General features: G+C 33.6%; 1 protein-coding gene across 1 annotated transcript in view; it reads left to right on the forward strand.

Annotated features, from left to right (window-relative positions):
- The window catches only part of SP3 (Sp3 transcription factor), a 55,386-nt gene extending 35,835 nt beyond the window's left edge, over nucleotides 1-19,551 (forward strand). The window contains exons 5-7 of the mRNA XM_043894151.1: nucleotides 9,787-9,979; nucleotides 15,229-15,425; nucleotides 17,800-19,551. Coding sequence (XP_043750086.1) covers nucleotides 9,787-9,979; nucleotides 15,229-15,425; nucleotides 17,800-18,116 — 707 coding nt within the window. The 3' untranslated portion in view covers nucleotides 18,117-19,551. The remainder of the gene's footprint in view (nucleotides 1-9,786; nucleotides 9,980-15,228; nucleotides 15,426-17,799) is intronic.
- The last annotated feature ends 277 nt before the right edge of the window (nucleotides 19,552-19,828 follow it).

Below are 19,828 nucleotides of genomic sequence, written 5' to 3' on the forward strand. Positions count from 1 at the left end.
TAAAATATATATATGTGATCATGGGAGAGGATACGTTTAATATCTACTAGAAGGATGATATGAAAACTGAAGAGTTAAGATTGTGAGAGGTGAGTATACAAAAAATCATATGTAACTTACTGCTGTTTTTGTATATTTCCCTTCTTAGTCTTACTAAAGAAGACTTAAAAGAACAAAACAAAACAGTGTATTTAGTCCTTAGACTAAGAAGGTATTTTGCTTATTCCAATGACTGTTAGGTGCTTGGGAGGTAAACTACTGTAGGGATCCAGTTTATATTATGATCTTGGTTTGTTTTGAATGAAAAACAAAAATTATATCTTACAGTTTAAGTACTAATATTACTCATAATATGTGACTTCTGATCATCATCTTGTCTCTAAAAATTGAATCTACTTTTAGGATGAATGTGTGGGTACTATTAGGATTTGAATAGTGACAGTTGTGAGACCTCTTGTAACAAATTACTTGTTGTTTCTTAGACGGCCATCAGGACTTATTGGGAACTCTCTTTTGGGTATTATTTTAACCTAGGGGAGTGGTGGAGGAAAACATCTTTTTCTTTTTTAAGAAACTTTGGAATAGCTTTAAAGTAGTCTTTTTCAATCTGAAATTAGAGAGGAAAACGAGTCTCTTCAGCTTAATGGAGGAAGGGATGAGCCTTAGCAAAGGCTAAATGATGTGTATCCTTCATAGTTAATTTGAACTTTTTATCTGTGATATTGAAGATTTTATCAGTAAGATTCCTAAAATAGGTCATCTGTGGGAGTGGGAAGCAAAGGGAAATTTCCCCAGATTTTAAAAATTGTTAGTAAAAACCACATAACATTAAATTTATTTTCACTGTTTTAAGTGTATAGTTCAGTAGTGTTAAATATATTCACACTAGTGTACAACAGGCTGTAGAACTTTTCACCTTGTGAAACTGAAACAGTACCCATTCTCCATCTTTCTCTAGCCTTTGCTGTTCAGTCGCTCAGTCATGTCTTGACTTTTGCGACCTCATGGACTGTAATCCTAGCCGTTGGCAACCACCGTCTGTATTCTGTTTCTCAGGTTTTGTGTACTTCTAATACTTCATATTAGTAGACTGATGCAGCATTTAATCCTTTGGTGTCTGGCTTGTTTCACTTGGTGTGATGTTATCAAGATTCATCCATGTTGTAGCACATGACAAGATTTCCTTTTTTGAGGCTGCACAATATTTCATTGTATGTATATATAATGTATTTTGAGGCTGCACAATATTTCATTGTATGTATATATATTCTTTATCAATAGATTTTTTTAAGTCACTAATTTAATTTGAACAAGCTAAATTAAAACTACATATTCATATGTAAAAAGGCTAGACTACTATTCCTGGACATTAGCCCTGGGAGGGAACTGATTTTTAGCAATACTTGCAGTATGTTTTTCTTAAATTTATTTTTGGCTGTGCTGCGTCTTCGTTGCTGTGTGCAGGTTTTCTCTAGTTGCGGCGAGTGGAGTCTCCTCTAGTGGTGCACAGCCTTTTCATTGCGGTGGCTTTTCTTGTAGATCACCAGCTTCAGTAGTTGTGCAAGAGTTTAGTTGCCCCTCCATGAGTGGAATCTTACTGGACCAGGGATTGAACTTGTGTCCCCTGCATTGGCGGGTGGATTCTTAAACACGACCACTAGGGAAATCCCTGCAATGTGGTTTTGCATAATTCTTTGTCTTTTGTCCCTGCTTCACCAATTTTCAGCTGTGTGACTTAAGGCAAACTAGTTAACCTCTTTGGTTTCTCATAGATAGGACGGAAAAAGTACTGCTAAAACCTTAGGGTAGTTGGGAGTATGAAGTAAATTAATGTATATTAAGTACTTGTGATAGTGTTCAACAAACAGTAACCCTTACATTTTATCATCTGGTAGAGTAGAACACTGTTTCTTTAACAGTAACATATACTTAGTACTGCAGATTAAATAAATATTTCACTGTTTACAGTGTATTAATTGCAGGTCATAGTTTTTCTTCTCATATATTTGTGGTATGTCTATAACATGAGGTCTTCTATAAGGCATATTAGAAAATCAGTCATTTCCAGTTACATCTATGTGTGTGTATCTTATAAAAGCTTTTGTTTAGATTTACTAAGAAGAATAATTTTATTAATGTATAATCTTTAGTTGGGTAGAAAAGCTTTGAAAATAATTTGGGGAAAGACTATAAAAAATAGAAGAGGGTTGGATTTGAAAAAGATAAATAGAGATGAATTAAAGATTAAATTTGAGGGCAAGGGAGCAGTCATAGAAGAGTAATGATCCAAAGCTAAGAATATAGGGTTTATGGGAAAGAGATTGCTTCGTGTTAAAGTAGAGATTTCATACATATATATATATATATATATATATATATATATATATGTATATGTATATATATATATATAGTTTATATTTGGTAAAGAAATAAAATTTGGCTTTAAAACTTTCCACTAAAGTGTTAATTCTTTTGATCAGATTAGAGAAGTTATATTTTCAGGAATCCATGTCTATAGTTTAGAACTATCCCCTTGAAAGAAAAACTAGAAAAACACATGGTAGCCCTGAAATGTTCATAGGAATTTAAATAATTATGAATGTGAAAGTCTAATTAAATAATATATGAGATCTTATAGGATTATCCTGTAATTCTGTTTAGGTGATTTTTATAGCAGGTGAAACTGATTAAAGAGAAAACATAAATAAATTTTTAGAATCAAATGAAGTTAATTTCATCAGTACTTTAAAAATTGAAGGCAGAGAACATGAAAGCCTTTGATAAGAACAACAAAGTCCTAATGATATCCTATTGATAAAGGAAAATGTCTCATTTTATCAACAGTACTGTAATTCATATTTATCTAGTGTTATTTAAATTAAATATGCATGTTTCAGGCTTAATAAACCAGCAAAGAACTTATAAATATTCTGTTAGCTCTATTGACAAATAATTAGCAAATAGTCTTCAGAAGAAGCGTTTAGTATTTCTTCTGGTAATATTTTTAATAGAAATCTAGACATTCCCTGAGTTATTAATGCTTAACTAATATTGATTATACAGCCTCTATTTTTTCTTTATTTAAAAGTATACTGATGACATGTTAAAATATATCTTTCTATAATTTTGTGTTTGTCCATTTACTATACAAGAAAATTGGTCCTATCTTTGTAACCATGCTCTGTGTGTGTATGTGTGTGTGTGTGTGTGTACATATATGGTTTTCATGATTTGATGTCCCTGTTTCTTTTTCTTTTCCTTCAGCTTTTACTGAGGTGTGCAGGAAATTGGAAAAAAAAAGTTTTTTTCAATTTTTTTTTATTTCTGGCTGCAGTTGGTCTTCATTGCTGCTTGTGGGCTTTCTCTAGTTCTGTGTAGAGAGTGGGGGCTACTCTGTTTTCAGTGTTGTTCTTCACAGTAGCTTTTCTTGCAGAGCGTGGGCCCTAGAATGTATGGGCTTCAGCAGTTGCGGCTTGTGGGCTCCAGAGTGCAGGCTCAGTAGTTGGTGGCACATGGGGTTACTTGTCCCTTGTGTGGGATCTTCCCAGACTATAGAGATCGAATCAGTGTCCCTTGCATTGCAAGATGGATTCTTAACCACTGGACCACTGGGGACACCCTGGACATTTTTTTTTCCCCATTTATATATTTCTTGTACAAACTTGTTTTACTTGGGTAGACTTTGAAAACAGCTATATCTATGGGACAGAGCTATAGTTGAAACTATAAACTGACAGTAGTCTGTCATATATCAGGCCAGATGAAGAGGAAATTTAAGCATTTTGAGGTAGAAAATATTAATAGGCATGATAAAACCAATGCTGTTAAGTTTATAAAATTCTTAAATGTATACACAAATGTCCTAGAGAACTTAGGATTATGTTGTTCTTGAAAAGATTTCTTCTCATGGCTTTTGGACACCAGTTTCCTCCTGTCTCACTGTTCTTTTTTTTAACCTCCTCTGTTCACTTAGTGCTCCAGGGCTTCTTACCTGTATATACTCCATTCCAGGTGCCTCTAAGTAACCAGCTTTTTATGTTGATGATGCCCAAAGTTTTATCTGTGGACCATAGTTCTGTTTGAACTCCAGATCTGTTAGCTGCCTAATCAACACGATCATTTGAATATTCTATAGGGACCTCAAAACTTTGATGTCCAAAAATGGGCTCCTGAGTGGTCCCTCTTTCCCACGGTTTTCTACCTCTGCTGCTGCCGTTTAGTTTTTTCAGTCATGTCTGACTCTCTGGGACCCTATGGACTGTAGCCCGCCGGACTGCTCTGTTCATGGGGATTCTTTAGACAAGAATACTGGCGTGAGTGGGTTTCCATGCCCTCCTCCGGGGGATCTCCCCAGCCCGGGGATTGAGCCCGCATCTTGTATGTCTCCTGCATTGGCAGGCAGGTTCTTTACCACTGGTGCCACCTGGGAAGCCCTTTCTCCACCTCTGCTCTGTTCTATTTCCGCTAATGGCAGCTCCATCTTTCTAGTCGCACAGGGCTAAAACCTTGGAGTTGTATTTAACTCCTTGTTCTCACACCTCACATAAAATTATCAAATCTGTTCACAAATACCTTTGACTCTACCTACAAACTGTTTCCTGACTGAGCATTCCTTACTACTTCCTCATTAACTAATTTTAGGCCACTGTATCACCCCTCTACTCTCGCTGGCTTTACTCACTGAATAAAATGTAAGCTTTTAGTGACCTACGAGGTAATACACAATGTATAACATCATATATATCATATCTCACATTTATCTCAGGTGTCTTATCATTTACTACTCTTCTTCATATTCATTTCATTCTGGCCACATAGGCCTCCTTGTATTTCTCTGAACACAATAAGCATACATCCACCTTGCCCTTCCTTTTACATGGAATACTTGCCCCCCACCTTCTTGCTCTTTGTCCTCCTTCAGGGTCAGATGTTATTGTATTAGCAAAACCTTTTCTGGCCACTCTAGTTAAAACAAGTACTTCACTCCTTTTACTTTTGGTCTGTCCCTACTCTACTTTTTTACCATAACAATTCACCACCACACAAAGTGTAATAATAAAAAAGTACAACCCACGAGCCACAGACACATCAACCAAGTACTTTTTAACCCAATCAACAAAACTGTATATTTGATCCTTGAACCTGGGTTTGAACTGCTCAAATCCATTAACACCCAGTTTTTTTCAGCAGTAAATACAACAGTACTGCACGATCTGCAGTTCGTTGCGCCCTCAGATGTGTATAGAGGGGCTGTAAGTTACACCTCTGCGTTGTTCAAGAGTCAGCCACATTAACTCGTCTATTTGTCCTGTTGTCCCTCACTAAAAAGTAAACTGGATAGAGGTATGAGCTTAACTCCTGTTAACTTTTATCCTTGAAACCTAGAACAGTGACCGGCATATTGTAATCACTCACATATTTGTAGAGTGAATAACATTATATTATAAACTTCAAATTAAGGACTTAATTTTTGGAGCACAGTCATCTTAAGGTTTTTTTGTTTATAAATTCCAATGGTGGGAGAAGAGGGTCATTGGTTATATAGGAACTAGACATAACCACAACATTGACTGTCTTTAAGACTCCCTAAGTAATCTGTAGGTTACTTTAAATTTTTGTATTTAGAATCATTCAAAGTATAGTATACATTCAGAAAAATGTACAAATCATATGTGTATAACTTGATGAATTTTTATAAAACGAATACATAGGAGAAATTACCACCTGGATCAAGAAATAAGATATTGCCAGCAATTCAGCAATCTCCCTGTACCCAGTCATTATTCATCTTAAAGGTAGGCAGTCACTGTGTAGTAGTATTTCCTGTTGCTTTGAGCTTTGTGAGCTTTATTTAAATGGCATATCTGTCTATAGATATAGGCATTATATGTGAGGGTCTGTGTGTTTGTCTGCTTCTATTTAAAATTAGGCGTTGGTGATGTTCCTGTTGCATGTAAGTTCATTTTCATTGTGTTAACATATTCACTGTATGAATGAATATATCATGATTCCCCCCCCCCCCCCCCCCATTCCAACACTAACATGTATGAGTTACTTCCAGTTTAGGGTGAATTTCTGTCCTTTTAGTGTCGTGTATATGCATATCTGTTGGAGTGAAATTATGTGGGTTATAGGGTATACGTAGGTTCGGCTTTAAGAGATAAAGATTTCCAAAGTCGTCTTATGGATTTACATACCCACCTGCAGTGTGGGAGTTTCAGTTGCTGTACTACTTTGCTAACAGTTGGCCTGGTCTGTTTTTAAAAGTTTTAGCCATCTTGGATGTGTAGGGTGTTTTACTGTGATTTAAATTTTTCTGGTGTCTAATAATATTGAATACCTTTTTATACTTCTGTGGCCCATTTTAATGGTTATTACTTGCCCTTCTCCTGAGCTTTATAAACAGATTTCTAAGAGTAACTGGATCTATGTGGGGCTCTAATAAAAGCTTGGTAAAAAATATTTTTCTATTATCTATACTAAGATACTGAGGAAGATACAAACTTGACTGCCTGGTACTAAAGATATAGTTTGAAGGTTTGTCTGTCTTAAATTGATAATGCAGGTTGGCAAAGGGGTTATTTAGAATTAGGTAAATTTATGATTAGTATTCTAGAATATCCCAGTGTGTGTATGATCAATCAAGTAAAATGAAAAAATCGGATATAACACCTGTTGGGCAGTTTAATTTATTGTCTTTAGTGAGCACTAAGTGGTCCTGTTCATATGGACTGACTTTTCTTTTTTTCACTAAGTGATGCTAGAAAATGAAGTATCCATTTGGGATAAAATGAAAATTTTAAAATCTTATCTATATGTGTTAATTATAGATAGAAGGAGCATAGTGAAGCCAGGGGGACAGTCTTTCCAGGTAGATTATTAGCTATACTGGAAATCCTCCTTAAGGAAGGTTTTGTTTATTTAGTCAGATTGTATTTTCTGAGCACTTTTGAGTGAAGCATTATCTAAAGGGATGTGTGAAATAGAATTAATTCTAACATAAGCATGTATAAAGGAGGTGGCATTTGAACTAATCTTGAAGGATAAGTAAAGGTTAGTGTTAGTTGCTCGGTCATGTTAAAATTATTTTATAGGTTCCATTAAGAGAATTAGCAATTGGAGTAGGAATGCCCTTTTAATATCGTTATCCCCTCAGTCAGGTTGTATTTCATTCTTGCCCGATCTCATCAGTTGCTTTATTTGTTCTGTGTGTTTTCTTTAAATCTTTCTTCTGTCTCTCTAGACTCCTTTATCTATATTTAGCATTCTGTCCTCCTTTTTCCTTGCTATCTTGTCACAAATACTGTAAAATGAGTAGCTTTAAAACCATCTGAGAGAGAAAAGCAAATCCTATATATTAACACATATATATGAAATCTAGAAAGATGGTACTGATCAACCTGTTTGCAGGGCAGCAGTGGAGGCACAGACATAGAGAAGAGACTTGTGGACACAGTGGGGGCAGGAGAGGGTGGGACGAATTGAGAGAGAAGCATGGAAACATACACACTACCATATGGGTGGGATGGAGGGAACATATTTATACCTTTAGCTGATTCATGTTGATGTATGGCAGAAACCCACACAATATTTACAGCAATTATAATCCAATTAAAAATATTAAAAATTCCTCATTTTATGGACTTAAAATTTATCCAACGTGGGATACATGCTATTTGTATGCTGAGACTTTTAATTAACTTGTAAAAAAGCTAATACTCTGAAGTGTTTGTGCAAGTATTTAAATGTTTGTCATAATGATGCAGGTGGACACCTGATTATAGAGTGATCAGTGCTCATTTATGTTGTGTGTTTGGGTGAATTTTATACGTAATTCTTCATCTTTTCACTGGGGAAATAGAAAGCAGTTTCCCCTTAACTTCCAGCCATCAAATTCTCTCTGCCTCTGAGGTCTAACACAGTTCATGGCACATAGTAGCTGATTATTTATTGAATGAATGAAAGAATGTGCTTATATCTTTTCTTCTCTCATGTAATAGAAAAAGAGGTGGCTGTGCTCCCTCAGTTAACCTGTAAGTGCTATGGATCATCATCCCCTCCTGACTTTACTTAGAGACTTCATTTTTGTGTTTTCAGTCTCTCCCTCTGTAATGGATCGTTCTCATAAACATGTACACATGTTCAAGTCTTTCCTGCCTTCACAAACTGAACAAAACACTCCCTCCCCAGACTCTCTTCTTTGGTCCCCTGCAGCCTGTACTGCCATGCTTCTGTCTTCCTCTCAAGCCAGATGTTTTGGAAAACTTCCCTGTACTTGTTATGAAACACTCTTTTGCTTATTGCCCATGTTCTTAGTTTCTGTCTTGATGTCTTTATTTTTCTACAGTATCTGATGTTGACCACTTCCTGTCTTTCCTTTCTTTTGTTATAGCACATTTTCCTGGGTACTTCCTTCTTTCACAGGTTCCTCCTCTTCTCTGTTCTTTAAATAACTGCGTTCTTCACAGGCTAATTCTGTTCTCATTCTACTCATAGCCTTTGAATTTTCTAACCTACTTCTTTGGATGGACTCCCATCTGTGCAGGTCCACCTTTTCTTTTCTACTGGTTGCCTGACACCAGTTCAGACTCCATGACCAGCAACACTGAACTCATTAGCTGTCCTTTACCCCCACCTGAACCTTTTCTAGTGTTTACTGTTGCAGTGAGCAGCACCACAATATAGCCTGTTGCCCAGGTCAGAGTGCTCTCTCTTCCCATTTCCCTCCTTGATTTTTAGTTGTAGTTATTCTGATAAATTTAAACTATTTGAGGCATTTTTCTTGGTTGTACATTCTAGTTTTCAGTAGTATAAATTCAGGAGATACTAGATAAAGCATATTTTTTTCTTCATGCTACTTTTGGCTCCAATTATTAATGACTAATATAGATCTAAAATAATTTTCTATTAAGATTTTTAGTTTACATAAATCAAAATAAAAATGGGCAGAAATTTGTGTTTTACCAAAGATGATTCTATTCAGTATTCTAAACCATGTATCGTTTTTTAAAAGAATTTGTTTTTTCTGAATTGAAAAAATCTCTTAGCTCACTTAGAAAATGATATCATATCATTATTGATATAAAGAAAGACGTTTGGCTATGCTGAGAAAATGATGTAGCTTCCTGCCATATCCACTCTTCTTCACCATTGCATGCTCATTTTGTTTCTCAGTCTGGTTCATAATAAAATTCCTTGAAAATAAAAACTCTCTCATACATAGGTACCTCCTTCCACAGTGATACTGTGGTTGCGACCATTATGGATATTTTAGCAAGGATTGACTTTAAAGGTTAGGTTAATGAGTAATAATTTCATAGTATGTACAGATAGGCATAATTGCATTCCCATAATGCGTACATTTTCCATTCCCATAGTTTCTACAAATGGGTATAATGGATACATACTGTACAAGAGAGGTTTAAGGCATTAGAATTTGTTCCAATCTGAGTTGACCGTTAGATATATTGACTTTTTGAACAGTTATAATTAAGTTTCAGGTTGTTCTATGACTTAGCTTGCTCAAAAAAAAAAAAAATTGGCTTTCTTACTGAATTTTAAAAAACAAGCTCTCATGCTTTTTGGCTTAATCTCTGATATTTAGAATAAAACAAATTGTTTTAAAAGAATAATCCACAACAGGGAGCAATGATTATGCTCCACCAACAGATGATTTTTTTTACGTATACATAGTATTTACTCATTTTATTTTAGAGAAGCTCAGATCTCTTGCTATCTTTTTGGGCCAGTGGGCTGCTTCTCATCTGTATTTGTTTTTTTCTTTAGATATTAGGATCAAGGAAGAAGAACCTGATCCTGAAGAGTGGCAGCTCAGTGGTGATTCTACATTGAATACCAATGATCTAACACACTTAAGAGTACAGGTGGTAGATGAAGAAGGGGACCAACAACATCAAGAAGGAAAAAGACTTCGAAGGGTAGCTTGCACCTGTCCCAACTGTAAAGAAGGTGGTGGGAGGTATGCACACATGCAACATACTTTTTTTTTAGGCTGCTGATATCATCATCCTAATTTTTGAAATGCTGCATGCCCTGTCACCTAATTAAGGGAAATTATTCACTACATGATCATCTTGTGTGTTTGTTTGTATGAGTGTGGCAGAAAAAGTTAGTGAACAAAATATGTGAAATCACATTTTTAGTTCTGAATGCCTTTTTTAAAAAACTAAAATTAGTTTACTTTAAAAAGAAGTATAATAAGATGCCATTTAACAGGCCCATATCAGATAATTTGCAAACCAGCAATGAGATTTGCCTAAATACTGATTAAAAAGTTGGATTAACTGTTATATGAAAATAAGTTTAGAAATTGGTGATACAGTGTATTTTCCATTTTCAACAGAAATGAATAGTAAGCATTAATGGTGGAATTTTTTAAAAAGTGAAACTGTAATATTTCTGTTCAGTGTTTTTAAAAATAAACATTAAGAAAAAAATGACAAACTCAAAACATCAGTAATTGAATTAAATGTGGATGGATTAAGCTTAATAATTAAGAAATAGAATTTCCGATCATCCTTAAAAAACAAACTCCAGCCTTATATTGATAATAAAGAACGTCTTAAATTGGCACAGAAATATTGAAAATAAAGGAATGAAAGAGATTTATTGGGCAAATGTTAACAAAAAGGAAATATGCATAGCAGACATGGTATCATTTGATATCTATTTGATATTTTCACCTAATCAAATGGATAGATAGGGATATATTTCTTAATAACATGAAGTTTTCATCAATAAGATTTACTAGCCATGGTACCTTTTCCCCATAACTTTGAAGTATATAGAGAAAAGACTGATAGCACTCTTAAAAACATACTAACCAAATCCTCCAGTCATAGTGAAATATCTTAATATACCTCTCTCAGAAATGAGCTATTTAAATAGACCAGGGTGGGGTGGGGGTGGAATCTACTAATAGAGTTAATGAACTTGATCTAATAGAGCCTACCTGCCTTTGAAAAGTTGATTTGTACACTGGGCAGCCCATTCACATTAATAATAATGACTAATTGTTAATACTGAGAGCTTACTATGTTCTAGATAGTCTTATATATGTGAGGCATGGAGAGGATGAATGGCTTTTAAGAGCATGTACAACTGGGATTTGGACCCAGTTTCTTACTCTAGGACCTATCTTAACCACTATACTGCCTCCTGAGTAAATTTGCTTCTGCATCTGATCCTTAGGCATTTGTATTTACTAATAGTAATTATTCACTTGTTTTATTTGTTCTTTGAAGTGTTTTGGCCAATTTAAATAAATTAGTGTGGAATTTGGTTAGACAACAACATTTCTGAAGTTTATCTCATTTTTAGAGGAACTTTCAAGATAAATTGTTCATGAAAGTCAAATCTGAGGGCCGTGGCTTTGCCTGTGTTTTGCTTATTTTTTTTTCTTTAAATTTAAAGTTTCAAATTTACATTTATTGAACTAAAACATGCTCAAAAAATTCAGAAATTTATAGAAGAATATTAAAATAATACCAGATTTCTACCCTACTTCAGGATGACTATTGTAACATTTTTCTATTTATCTTTCCAGACTTTAAATATATTTTAAAGTAGAGTCTCCTTCTCTGCTTTACATGTCTGTTCTTCTTATTTTGAAAATTTTTGTGATCATACTTCACATCTACAAAAATCTTCAATCAGTTTTTTATGACTATAGTATTCTAGTGTGTGGGTGTATAAGAATTTAAAAACTTTTTGAGAGTTTATTGTCAATTAATTCTTACACATATGTCTTTGCACATTTGTCTGATTATTTCATCAGTATAAGTTGGCAGTGGTGGAATTGTTGGATCAAAGGGAAATGTCTACTAGAAAGTTGCATCAATTTGTATTCCATCGGTGATGTATGAGAGTGTCTGTTTGCCCACACCCTTGCCAACAATGAATTTTACCATTTTTTAAGACCTTTAAAGTCTGAGAGATGAAAAGTAATGCCTCACTATTGTTTTACTTAGTAGTATATTTTTGTTCCTTTGTGAGATTGAACATTTTTTGTTGTTATTTTACCATTTAAAAATTTTGTAAATTATTTTTGTCTTCTGTGAATCTATTAATTTGTCTGTGTCATATGTGCAGATATTTTTTTCCAGTTTTACGTTGCCTTTCAATTTTTTCAGTGGTTTGCAAAATGTGATTGTTTATACAGTTTATACAAGTAAGGAGAATTCTCACTTAAAGTTTGCACACTTCTTTTAAGCACAAAATTTTTACTTGAGATGCATTGTTAGCATGCTGTTAAGTCTTCCTCAAACTGAGGATTTTAAAAATACTCATTTTTCTAGAACTTCTGTGAGTTCATTTTAAAATAATTTATTCTGAGCAATTAAAATTGAAGTTCTTAAGAAAGAAACTATATTGTTTCTTAGAGCTCATTTGCACAAAATTCAGCTAATAGATTCATGAGAGGCACAGTCATATCATTGGCAGTTGCTACATCCAGTTAATAGAAGCATAACATATAGTAAATCCCACTCTGCAAAGGTGAGATAGTTGGCATTTTAAGCATTTTAGAATATTGGCCTTTTTCTTTCAGCAATATTCTTTAAAAGAATATAATAGTGTGTGTAAAGTGGCATCTTTAAAGACCTAAATTTTGTTTTATCTTTTTGACCAAGGTGTAAAATATAATTAAATATTTAAAAATTATATTCATTTGGGCATTTAGCTAATATTTATTAAGCAGAACCAGCCTTCAGAAACTATACTCTGGTAGAAGAGACGATAGTAAAATAAATTCTAAGGACATTATTGTTATATAGGTTTTGTGTGAATTAGACCTCAACCCATTTTTTGAAAAATAAGTTATTTTGTAAAATCTGTTATTTTTCCTGTCAGCATTTCAGTTTGTGTTTTGTTTCTCCTGTCCCACGCAAAAGCCTCAGTTTACTTTTCTTAATCCTTCCACTCAGAGTTTAGCTTGCTTCATTGTATTGGTCTGTCTTTGCATTATTAAAGTTTTGGGAGTGAGTTTAAGAAGTCAAGAACATGAACTTAAAATTGTTAGATTTTTTTTAGGTCATGTAATAGGTATAGTGGTGTAAATATATAAATCAAGAAGAAAACTTAATGGTAATCTTTTATTACTTAAAGGTTGTTAAGAAATTTACTTAAGTTCTTTTTCTTCGTATCACATGCCATAAGTCCATATCTAGCATGTCTATATCCTGAGTGAAATTTTTCTTTAAATAGAAACTTGAACGTGGGTATTGGGCTTTTCCCTTATATTGTATATTTTTGTGTGCCTTGTCTTCATTTTTTTTCTTTCTTATATGCCTGTCTCATTTTCAGACAATAAATATGTCTTGTTTCCTTATAATTCAATTGATGAAAAAATATCTTTCCTGGCATTTTGGTTCTTTGAAAACTCACTTGTTGCAGTAGTTTATTTTAGTCTTGTGCGTTGTTCCTGCTCTCAGGCTGAATTTTGCAGAGTTAGTGCAGTAGCACTTTAGAATTTATAAAAGACACTGATTCACCTGAGTGGTAGGCTTAGAAGAGGCAGGAAGTTACGAGTATAGAATCAGCTGAATTGGGTTCTCTGTGAAATTGCTATGGTGAACACAATATGTAAAATCGGCTTATACACCAATAGCCACAGACATTGCTCTTTTTCTTAGGGTCATTCAAAAATAAATTTAAAAGAGCTAAACTAAATGGAAATACTGTTGGCTTTGGTTAAGACTTTGGCATTGCAGCTGAGCCAGCAAAACCTATTTCACTCAACTCAGCTCTTCGAAGAGAGTTGTAGAAATTGGGGGTGGACTGGAGCTGAAGCTAGAATTGTGTTAGATTATGACATCCTTGCCCTTGAGACAACAGCATGACTCCTCCTTGTCTTTACTTATGCTATTCCTCTGCCTGGAATGCCTTCCCTCCTTTCTATCTAAATCCTACCCACCTTCTCCACGAAGCCTTCTCTAACTACTGGAGCCCACATTGATGTCTCCCTGTTCAGAACACCTATGGCACCTAACAGCCAGCACTGCACCGTTTAGCACTGTTTGTCCTATGGCAATTTCACATGCTACTGAGTGTGAGTACATTAAATATAAATGTGGGGAAATATGCATTTTTCCAGTAAAATTTGAGAAACAATAGGTATATTATATACAGGAGGATTTGCAGGCTTATGGACAGTTTACAGGCTGTATACCTAGACTGAGATTGTGGGAGGAGGGGTGGGGGTCTTAAATGTATCTTTTTTAATCTCGGAGAAACTGCGAAGTTTGTATAATAAAATTTCGACAATTGATGAGTCTAAAATGTCATTTTTTAAAAATATAAACTCATTTATTTGTCTTTATTCAGTAACGAGCCTTTTTTGTTGTTGTCGAGGTTGAGTAATAACATTTTCTGTAGTGTTTAATACAATTTGAATAGCATTTCTGGAATCAAAAAAGTTTCCTTCTTGCTTAGGCTAAGATACCTGTGTTCACCCATCTAAGCACATATCTCCTAAGCCTTGTTCTTGGTATCAAGTACTGAAATGTAACAGATATAAAACTTTGCAGTGTGGAGAAACTGCATTTTATTTATGTCTCTGATTTATAATTTGGGGTATCTGCATGGTTATTAGTAAGGGAATTTTAACTGTAAGTTAATTTCATACAATTCTAGGGATCTAAGATGATAGCTTTGTCTAGATTTTTTTCCTCTGGTTTTCTGTAAGTCAGTGTATATTCAGGGTGTGGCCATACAAATATGTGAATAAATAATGCATATATCATATTAATTTAAAGCCTGATTAAGGCACCTAATTAATTGTGCCTGTGATGAGTTAATGCATCTGTTGTTGATTTATTTACTTTTTAAATTAGCTGACATCGTGCCTTTGAATAGACCATTTAGTTTTCCTGTTCAGCTAATTTAATTGAATTGGGTCTATGCATAGAATTTGTGACTGGTTCTGACAAGATAATAAATAGCTTTATTATACACTCTATGTATGAAATGTCCTTTTAAATTATGTATTTCTTGAACATATTTACGTTTGGACAGCATTCACATTAGTTGTGGAGTAAAAGAACATGTAAAACTTCCAAATTCTTATTTAAATTGACTTTAAATGGTTTCTGATTGACCGCATGGTGATAATGTCTTCTATTTGAAATTCAACATGTTGAATATGATGAGTGGTATTGCCTGTTTGAATATTTTCATTTAAGTATATATTATTCTGTGTGTGTTTTTTAGAGGTACCAATCTTGGGAAAAAGAAGCAACACATTTGTCATATACCAGGATGTGGTAAAGTCTATGGGAAGACCTCACATCTGAGAGCTCATCTTCGTTGGCATTCTGGGGAGCGCCCATTTATTTGTAACTGGATGTTCTGTGGTAAAAGATTTACTCGAAGTGATGAATTACAGAGGCACAGAAGAACACATACAGGTTACTAATCTTTACTTTTAACAGACAAAAATTAATTATAGGGCTGCATACTACCTTGAATTTTTTTTAAGTATAGCTTACTGAACTGAATCTTTTAAAATATTTGTTTACATCACATTTCTATCTTCAACATCAATTTAAAAACACTTAATTCTAAACAAGCCATATGGCTTACCTTATAAAATAATGTTTTATCTTATGCAGACTTTGGTTAGTGTTATTCTCTTTTTCAGTCAGTTTTTTGTTTTGTTTTCATTTTATTCAGTGTCTTAAGTCACGTTTATCTTATCATTGTTAATTATGTCAATGTTCTAAATTAGTTGTATGCCTTTACTCTTGATCATTATTTTCTTCCTCCTTAACACTGTAATAATAATTCCTTTTCCTCTGATGATGTCATGTTTTAATATATGTGAAATAAGTAGAAAACTATTTTCTTTGAGGGGTAATAACCATGGCATCTTTGATGTCAGGATTTTCATTTAATTGTGTTTACATAGTGTTTGTATGGTCATTTATGAAATGGACCTAGGAATGACCCAAGTTGAATTCTAACTTAATGTAACATACACAGATAGTTTTCTCTTACTACTATATAATGATCAAGATGATCACCAGTCTGTGCTCAACATTTGAAGAATTGATAAATATATAATGTATTTACAAAGCCTAGAGAGCTTAGAAGGAAGAATTATGATGAAACTTTGAAATCTCTTAGATCTAAATATATAAAGTAACCCATGAAATATGTAGCAGTGTATTTTATGCTCTACTTGTTTTAATTTCTGTCTCATCAGGTAGTTAGACAGGTGAACTTAACCTGTTTGAAACTGCAACTGACAATATAAAAAAGTAGATAAAGTATGCCCAGAGGCAGAGATCATTATCACTGGGCTAGTAAGGCATTTTTGGGCATTAAGACCTTAAGATGGGCCTATACTAGAATTTTCCTCAGTGGAATTTGATCAGCAGGATATGAAAAGATACAGTGTAGAAGGGAAGAAAGGTCTATGATCAAAGTGTAGGAAACACTGTGTTAAAGAGGTTTACTATACAAGTACCTTCAAGGAGCACCTTTAGTAATATGTTAATGAGCACTATACATCTTCAGGTAGGGGAGGTAGTGGCAGCCTCTCATTGTGCCATTTTGTCATTGAGCATCTCCCAGAACTAATGTTTCAAGGGAAACTTTGGGAAATAACCTTCCCGGAAGAATAGAATAGTATGCAAATAGAAGAAGTGAGAGCTCCATTTGTCATGAGTGAAGATGAGATTCTGTTAATACATTTCTTTTATGTAGGATTGAGCCACGTTAGAGAGTCCTTGGAAGTTAAGTAGTGGAGACCTTGAAGTATTTAGTTATCTACAAATTACTCTTACATCCCTATACCACTTAGTACAATGGTAAATTTTTGTAACTCTAACAAAATTTGGTATTTAAGGAAGATTTTTCTGGCATTGATTTGTTGGATTAGAGAGGGAAAGCCTAGCATGTCACTGTAATAGTTCAGGCATGAGGTCTGATGAGGACCTGCTGAGAGGAAAGTTGCTGAAATGAGATAGGTAAGACATTTTGAAGAAAATAAGAAAGTATTGGATTTGTTTATTGTGTGAGTTCTCTGTGTGTTCCTTTTAGTTTGGCCTTTTGCCTTCCCTTCTAGTAATCCTCCCACATAGTGGGTCTTCAGCATAATAGAAGTTTTGTCTGTCTTTTGTGTTTTAAAAATGTAGTTTTAAAATACTTTAAAAAGTATTTTTTATTCATGCTGAAAAATAAATTTATGCATCAGAGTCTTATTAACTTTAACGTCATGATGTATTAAGCTTGCTTTTGATTATTCCAAGTGAAATCAGATCAGGTAACCATCTCCAGTTCTTGGGACTACCCAGTCTTTATTAGACTTCAAGCTTGTGTCTTGGCTTTAATCTTGAAGTACTTTGTGTGTTTACTTGAATTTTCATTTATGAGTTGGAAGGTTAAATATCAGGATCTGACATGTTAATAATACCTGAAGTATAGCTTAAAACTGTAGTTTTCTTTAAAGAATATATATGTTACAGGTCATCATTTTTAAGCTGGTATCTTGTAACAGATGTTTCAAAACAAACTGTTGGCATAGTTGAGGTATTAGATTCTTATTTGATATCAGTGTATAGTTTAATAAGTTTGAAGATTGCTTTTCATCCAAAAATAAAGATGATAAATTTATTTTGAAGAGAAAATATTGCAGGGACAGCTCATAAATCGAATACAATTCTAATTGAATTCTGCTCCCTGTCCCTAAAACTGTCAGTCTTGACTTATTTTCTTTCTCAGAGAATGAGTCTATTAATGTTGAATTTAAAAAACTAAGTAACTCAATTTCTTTAACAGGTGAGAAGAAGTTTGTTTGTCCAGAATGTTCAAAACGCTTTATGAGAAGTGATCACCTTGCCAAACATATTAAAACACATCAGAATAAAAAAGGTATCCACTCTAGCAGTACAGTGCTGGCATCTGTGGAAGCTGCACGAGATGATACTTTGATCACTGCAGGAGGAACAACACTTATCCTTGCAAATATTCAACAAGGTTCTGTTTCAGGGATAGGAACTGTTAATACTTCCACCACCAGCAATCAAGATATCCTTACCAACACTGAAATACCTTTACAGCTTGTCACAGTTTCTGGAAATGAGACAATGGAGTAAATATTACACAAATACTTATTCATTGTGGTTATTTTTATACAGTAGTGAGAAGAATATTGTTCCTAAGTTCTTAGATATCTTTTTATTGATGTGCAAAAATTTTTGGATTGACAGTAACTTGGTTATACATGACACTGAAATGCCTTACTTTGTATGATATTCCATAGTATATTAAAAATGGTAAAATTGCATGGGTTTTGTAGGTACTTTTGGAATCTAGAAGAAATGAAATTTTACCAAGTTATATAAAGAGAAAATTGAATTTAACAATGCGAATGGTAGTCTAACCAAATGCACCAATCCTGTGTGGTTTAGTGTAAAAATGAGAACATGTTGGTATTTATCTATTGTAAGATAAAAAAGTTGGTGGGTGAAAGAAATCATGTTATGATAAAAAAAATTTTTGTAATTTTCTTGATGACTGGAATTTTTATTATGCATAACTGACAAATCAAGTTTCCAAGCAAATGTTACATAGTGTAGGCTTTACTTAGCTTATCAATTTGTCATTTTGAAGCTAATTATTTTAATTAGGTTAACTATGTACAATATTTTAAGCATTACTCTTGTAAGATTTTGAAAAATACATTTTAACATGGAACTCTAGGGATAGTCACCTTTTAAATCCTGTTGAAAAGCCATGTTTAAGATTTAATTTGCCAAAATAATGTCTTGTTAATATCCTTTCAATAACGAAGTTGGGCAATATAACCAATGTTTAAAAAGGTTTAAAATGTATAGGTTGAGGCATTTGGGTGGTAAGAAAATGTTATAGTGAATTATCCCTTTTCTTGAATATTGGAGGACCAAAAAAATAAGGTTTATTGCGTCTTAGCAGTGATTTTTTTTTTTTTAAAAAATCCAATCTTGTTTCCCAAAACCACATGTCTGCCAGGGCCTTAAAAGCCATCATGTAAATTACCAGTAAAGTATAACATATGCAAACATAACAAAATCACTTCCATAGTGACGATACTCCAACCATATGGATATTAGTCATAGAGAACTAGAGGTTTTATGATATTTTTTTAAGTCTTTTTTTTTTTTTTTGGTCTAGGTAGTCAGTCTGCACTTAAATATAAACCATTTTCCTTTTTTTGCTTTTTCCCTTAAAATTTATATGTATCCAGTACATTTAATTGAGAAATGTATGTTTTTTATTATGCTGTATTTTCTTTTTATTTTTTAATTATTGTTTATATTTTCAATTATTAAAAATGTACAAAATAAAGTTTCATTGCTGGTCTTGTAAGAGCTATACAATTTTCTTAAATGTATACCTATAACTGCAGCAGTTCACCTATTTCAAAAAATTTGGAATTCTGTTCATTTGTTATTCTTAAGACCACCTCAAATTTAAAGGCTACCTTATTGTACGTTTAAAGTGTATTATAACAGTGTGGTAGTTAATAAAACACTATTTTTTTTCTTTTGAGTTTGTTGTATTCCTGTGCATTTAAAATAATTGCAGTGGTATGGGGTGAGAAACTTGGTGTGGTTTATTTTTCTTAGCATTTTATTTGCAGATTCTTGATTTCAGACACACTGAAATTATTGTAGACATATATATTTACTTAAAAAGGGAAGAGTAGAGGCTCCTGGAGATCACTTTTTTTTTCATCTAAGAATAAGTCTATTAGATAGAACTTCTGAGAAAAATCTTTTAACTCTTAGCCCACATTGATTCATAGGAATTTTATCAATCCATTTTG

This window comes from Cervus elaphus, chromosome 33, assembly GCF_910594005.1.
Source record: "Cervus elaphus chromosome 33, mCerEla1.1, whole genome shotgun sequence".
NCBI classification, from domain to species: domain Eukaryota; kingdom Metazoa; phylum Chordata; class Mammalia; order Artiodactyla; family Cervidae; genus Cervus; species Cervus elaphus.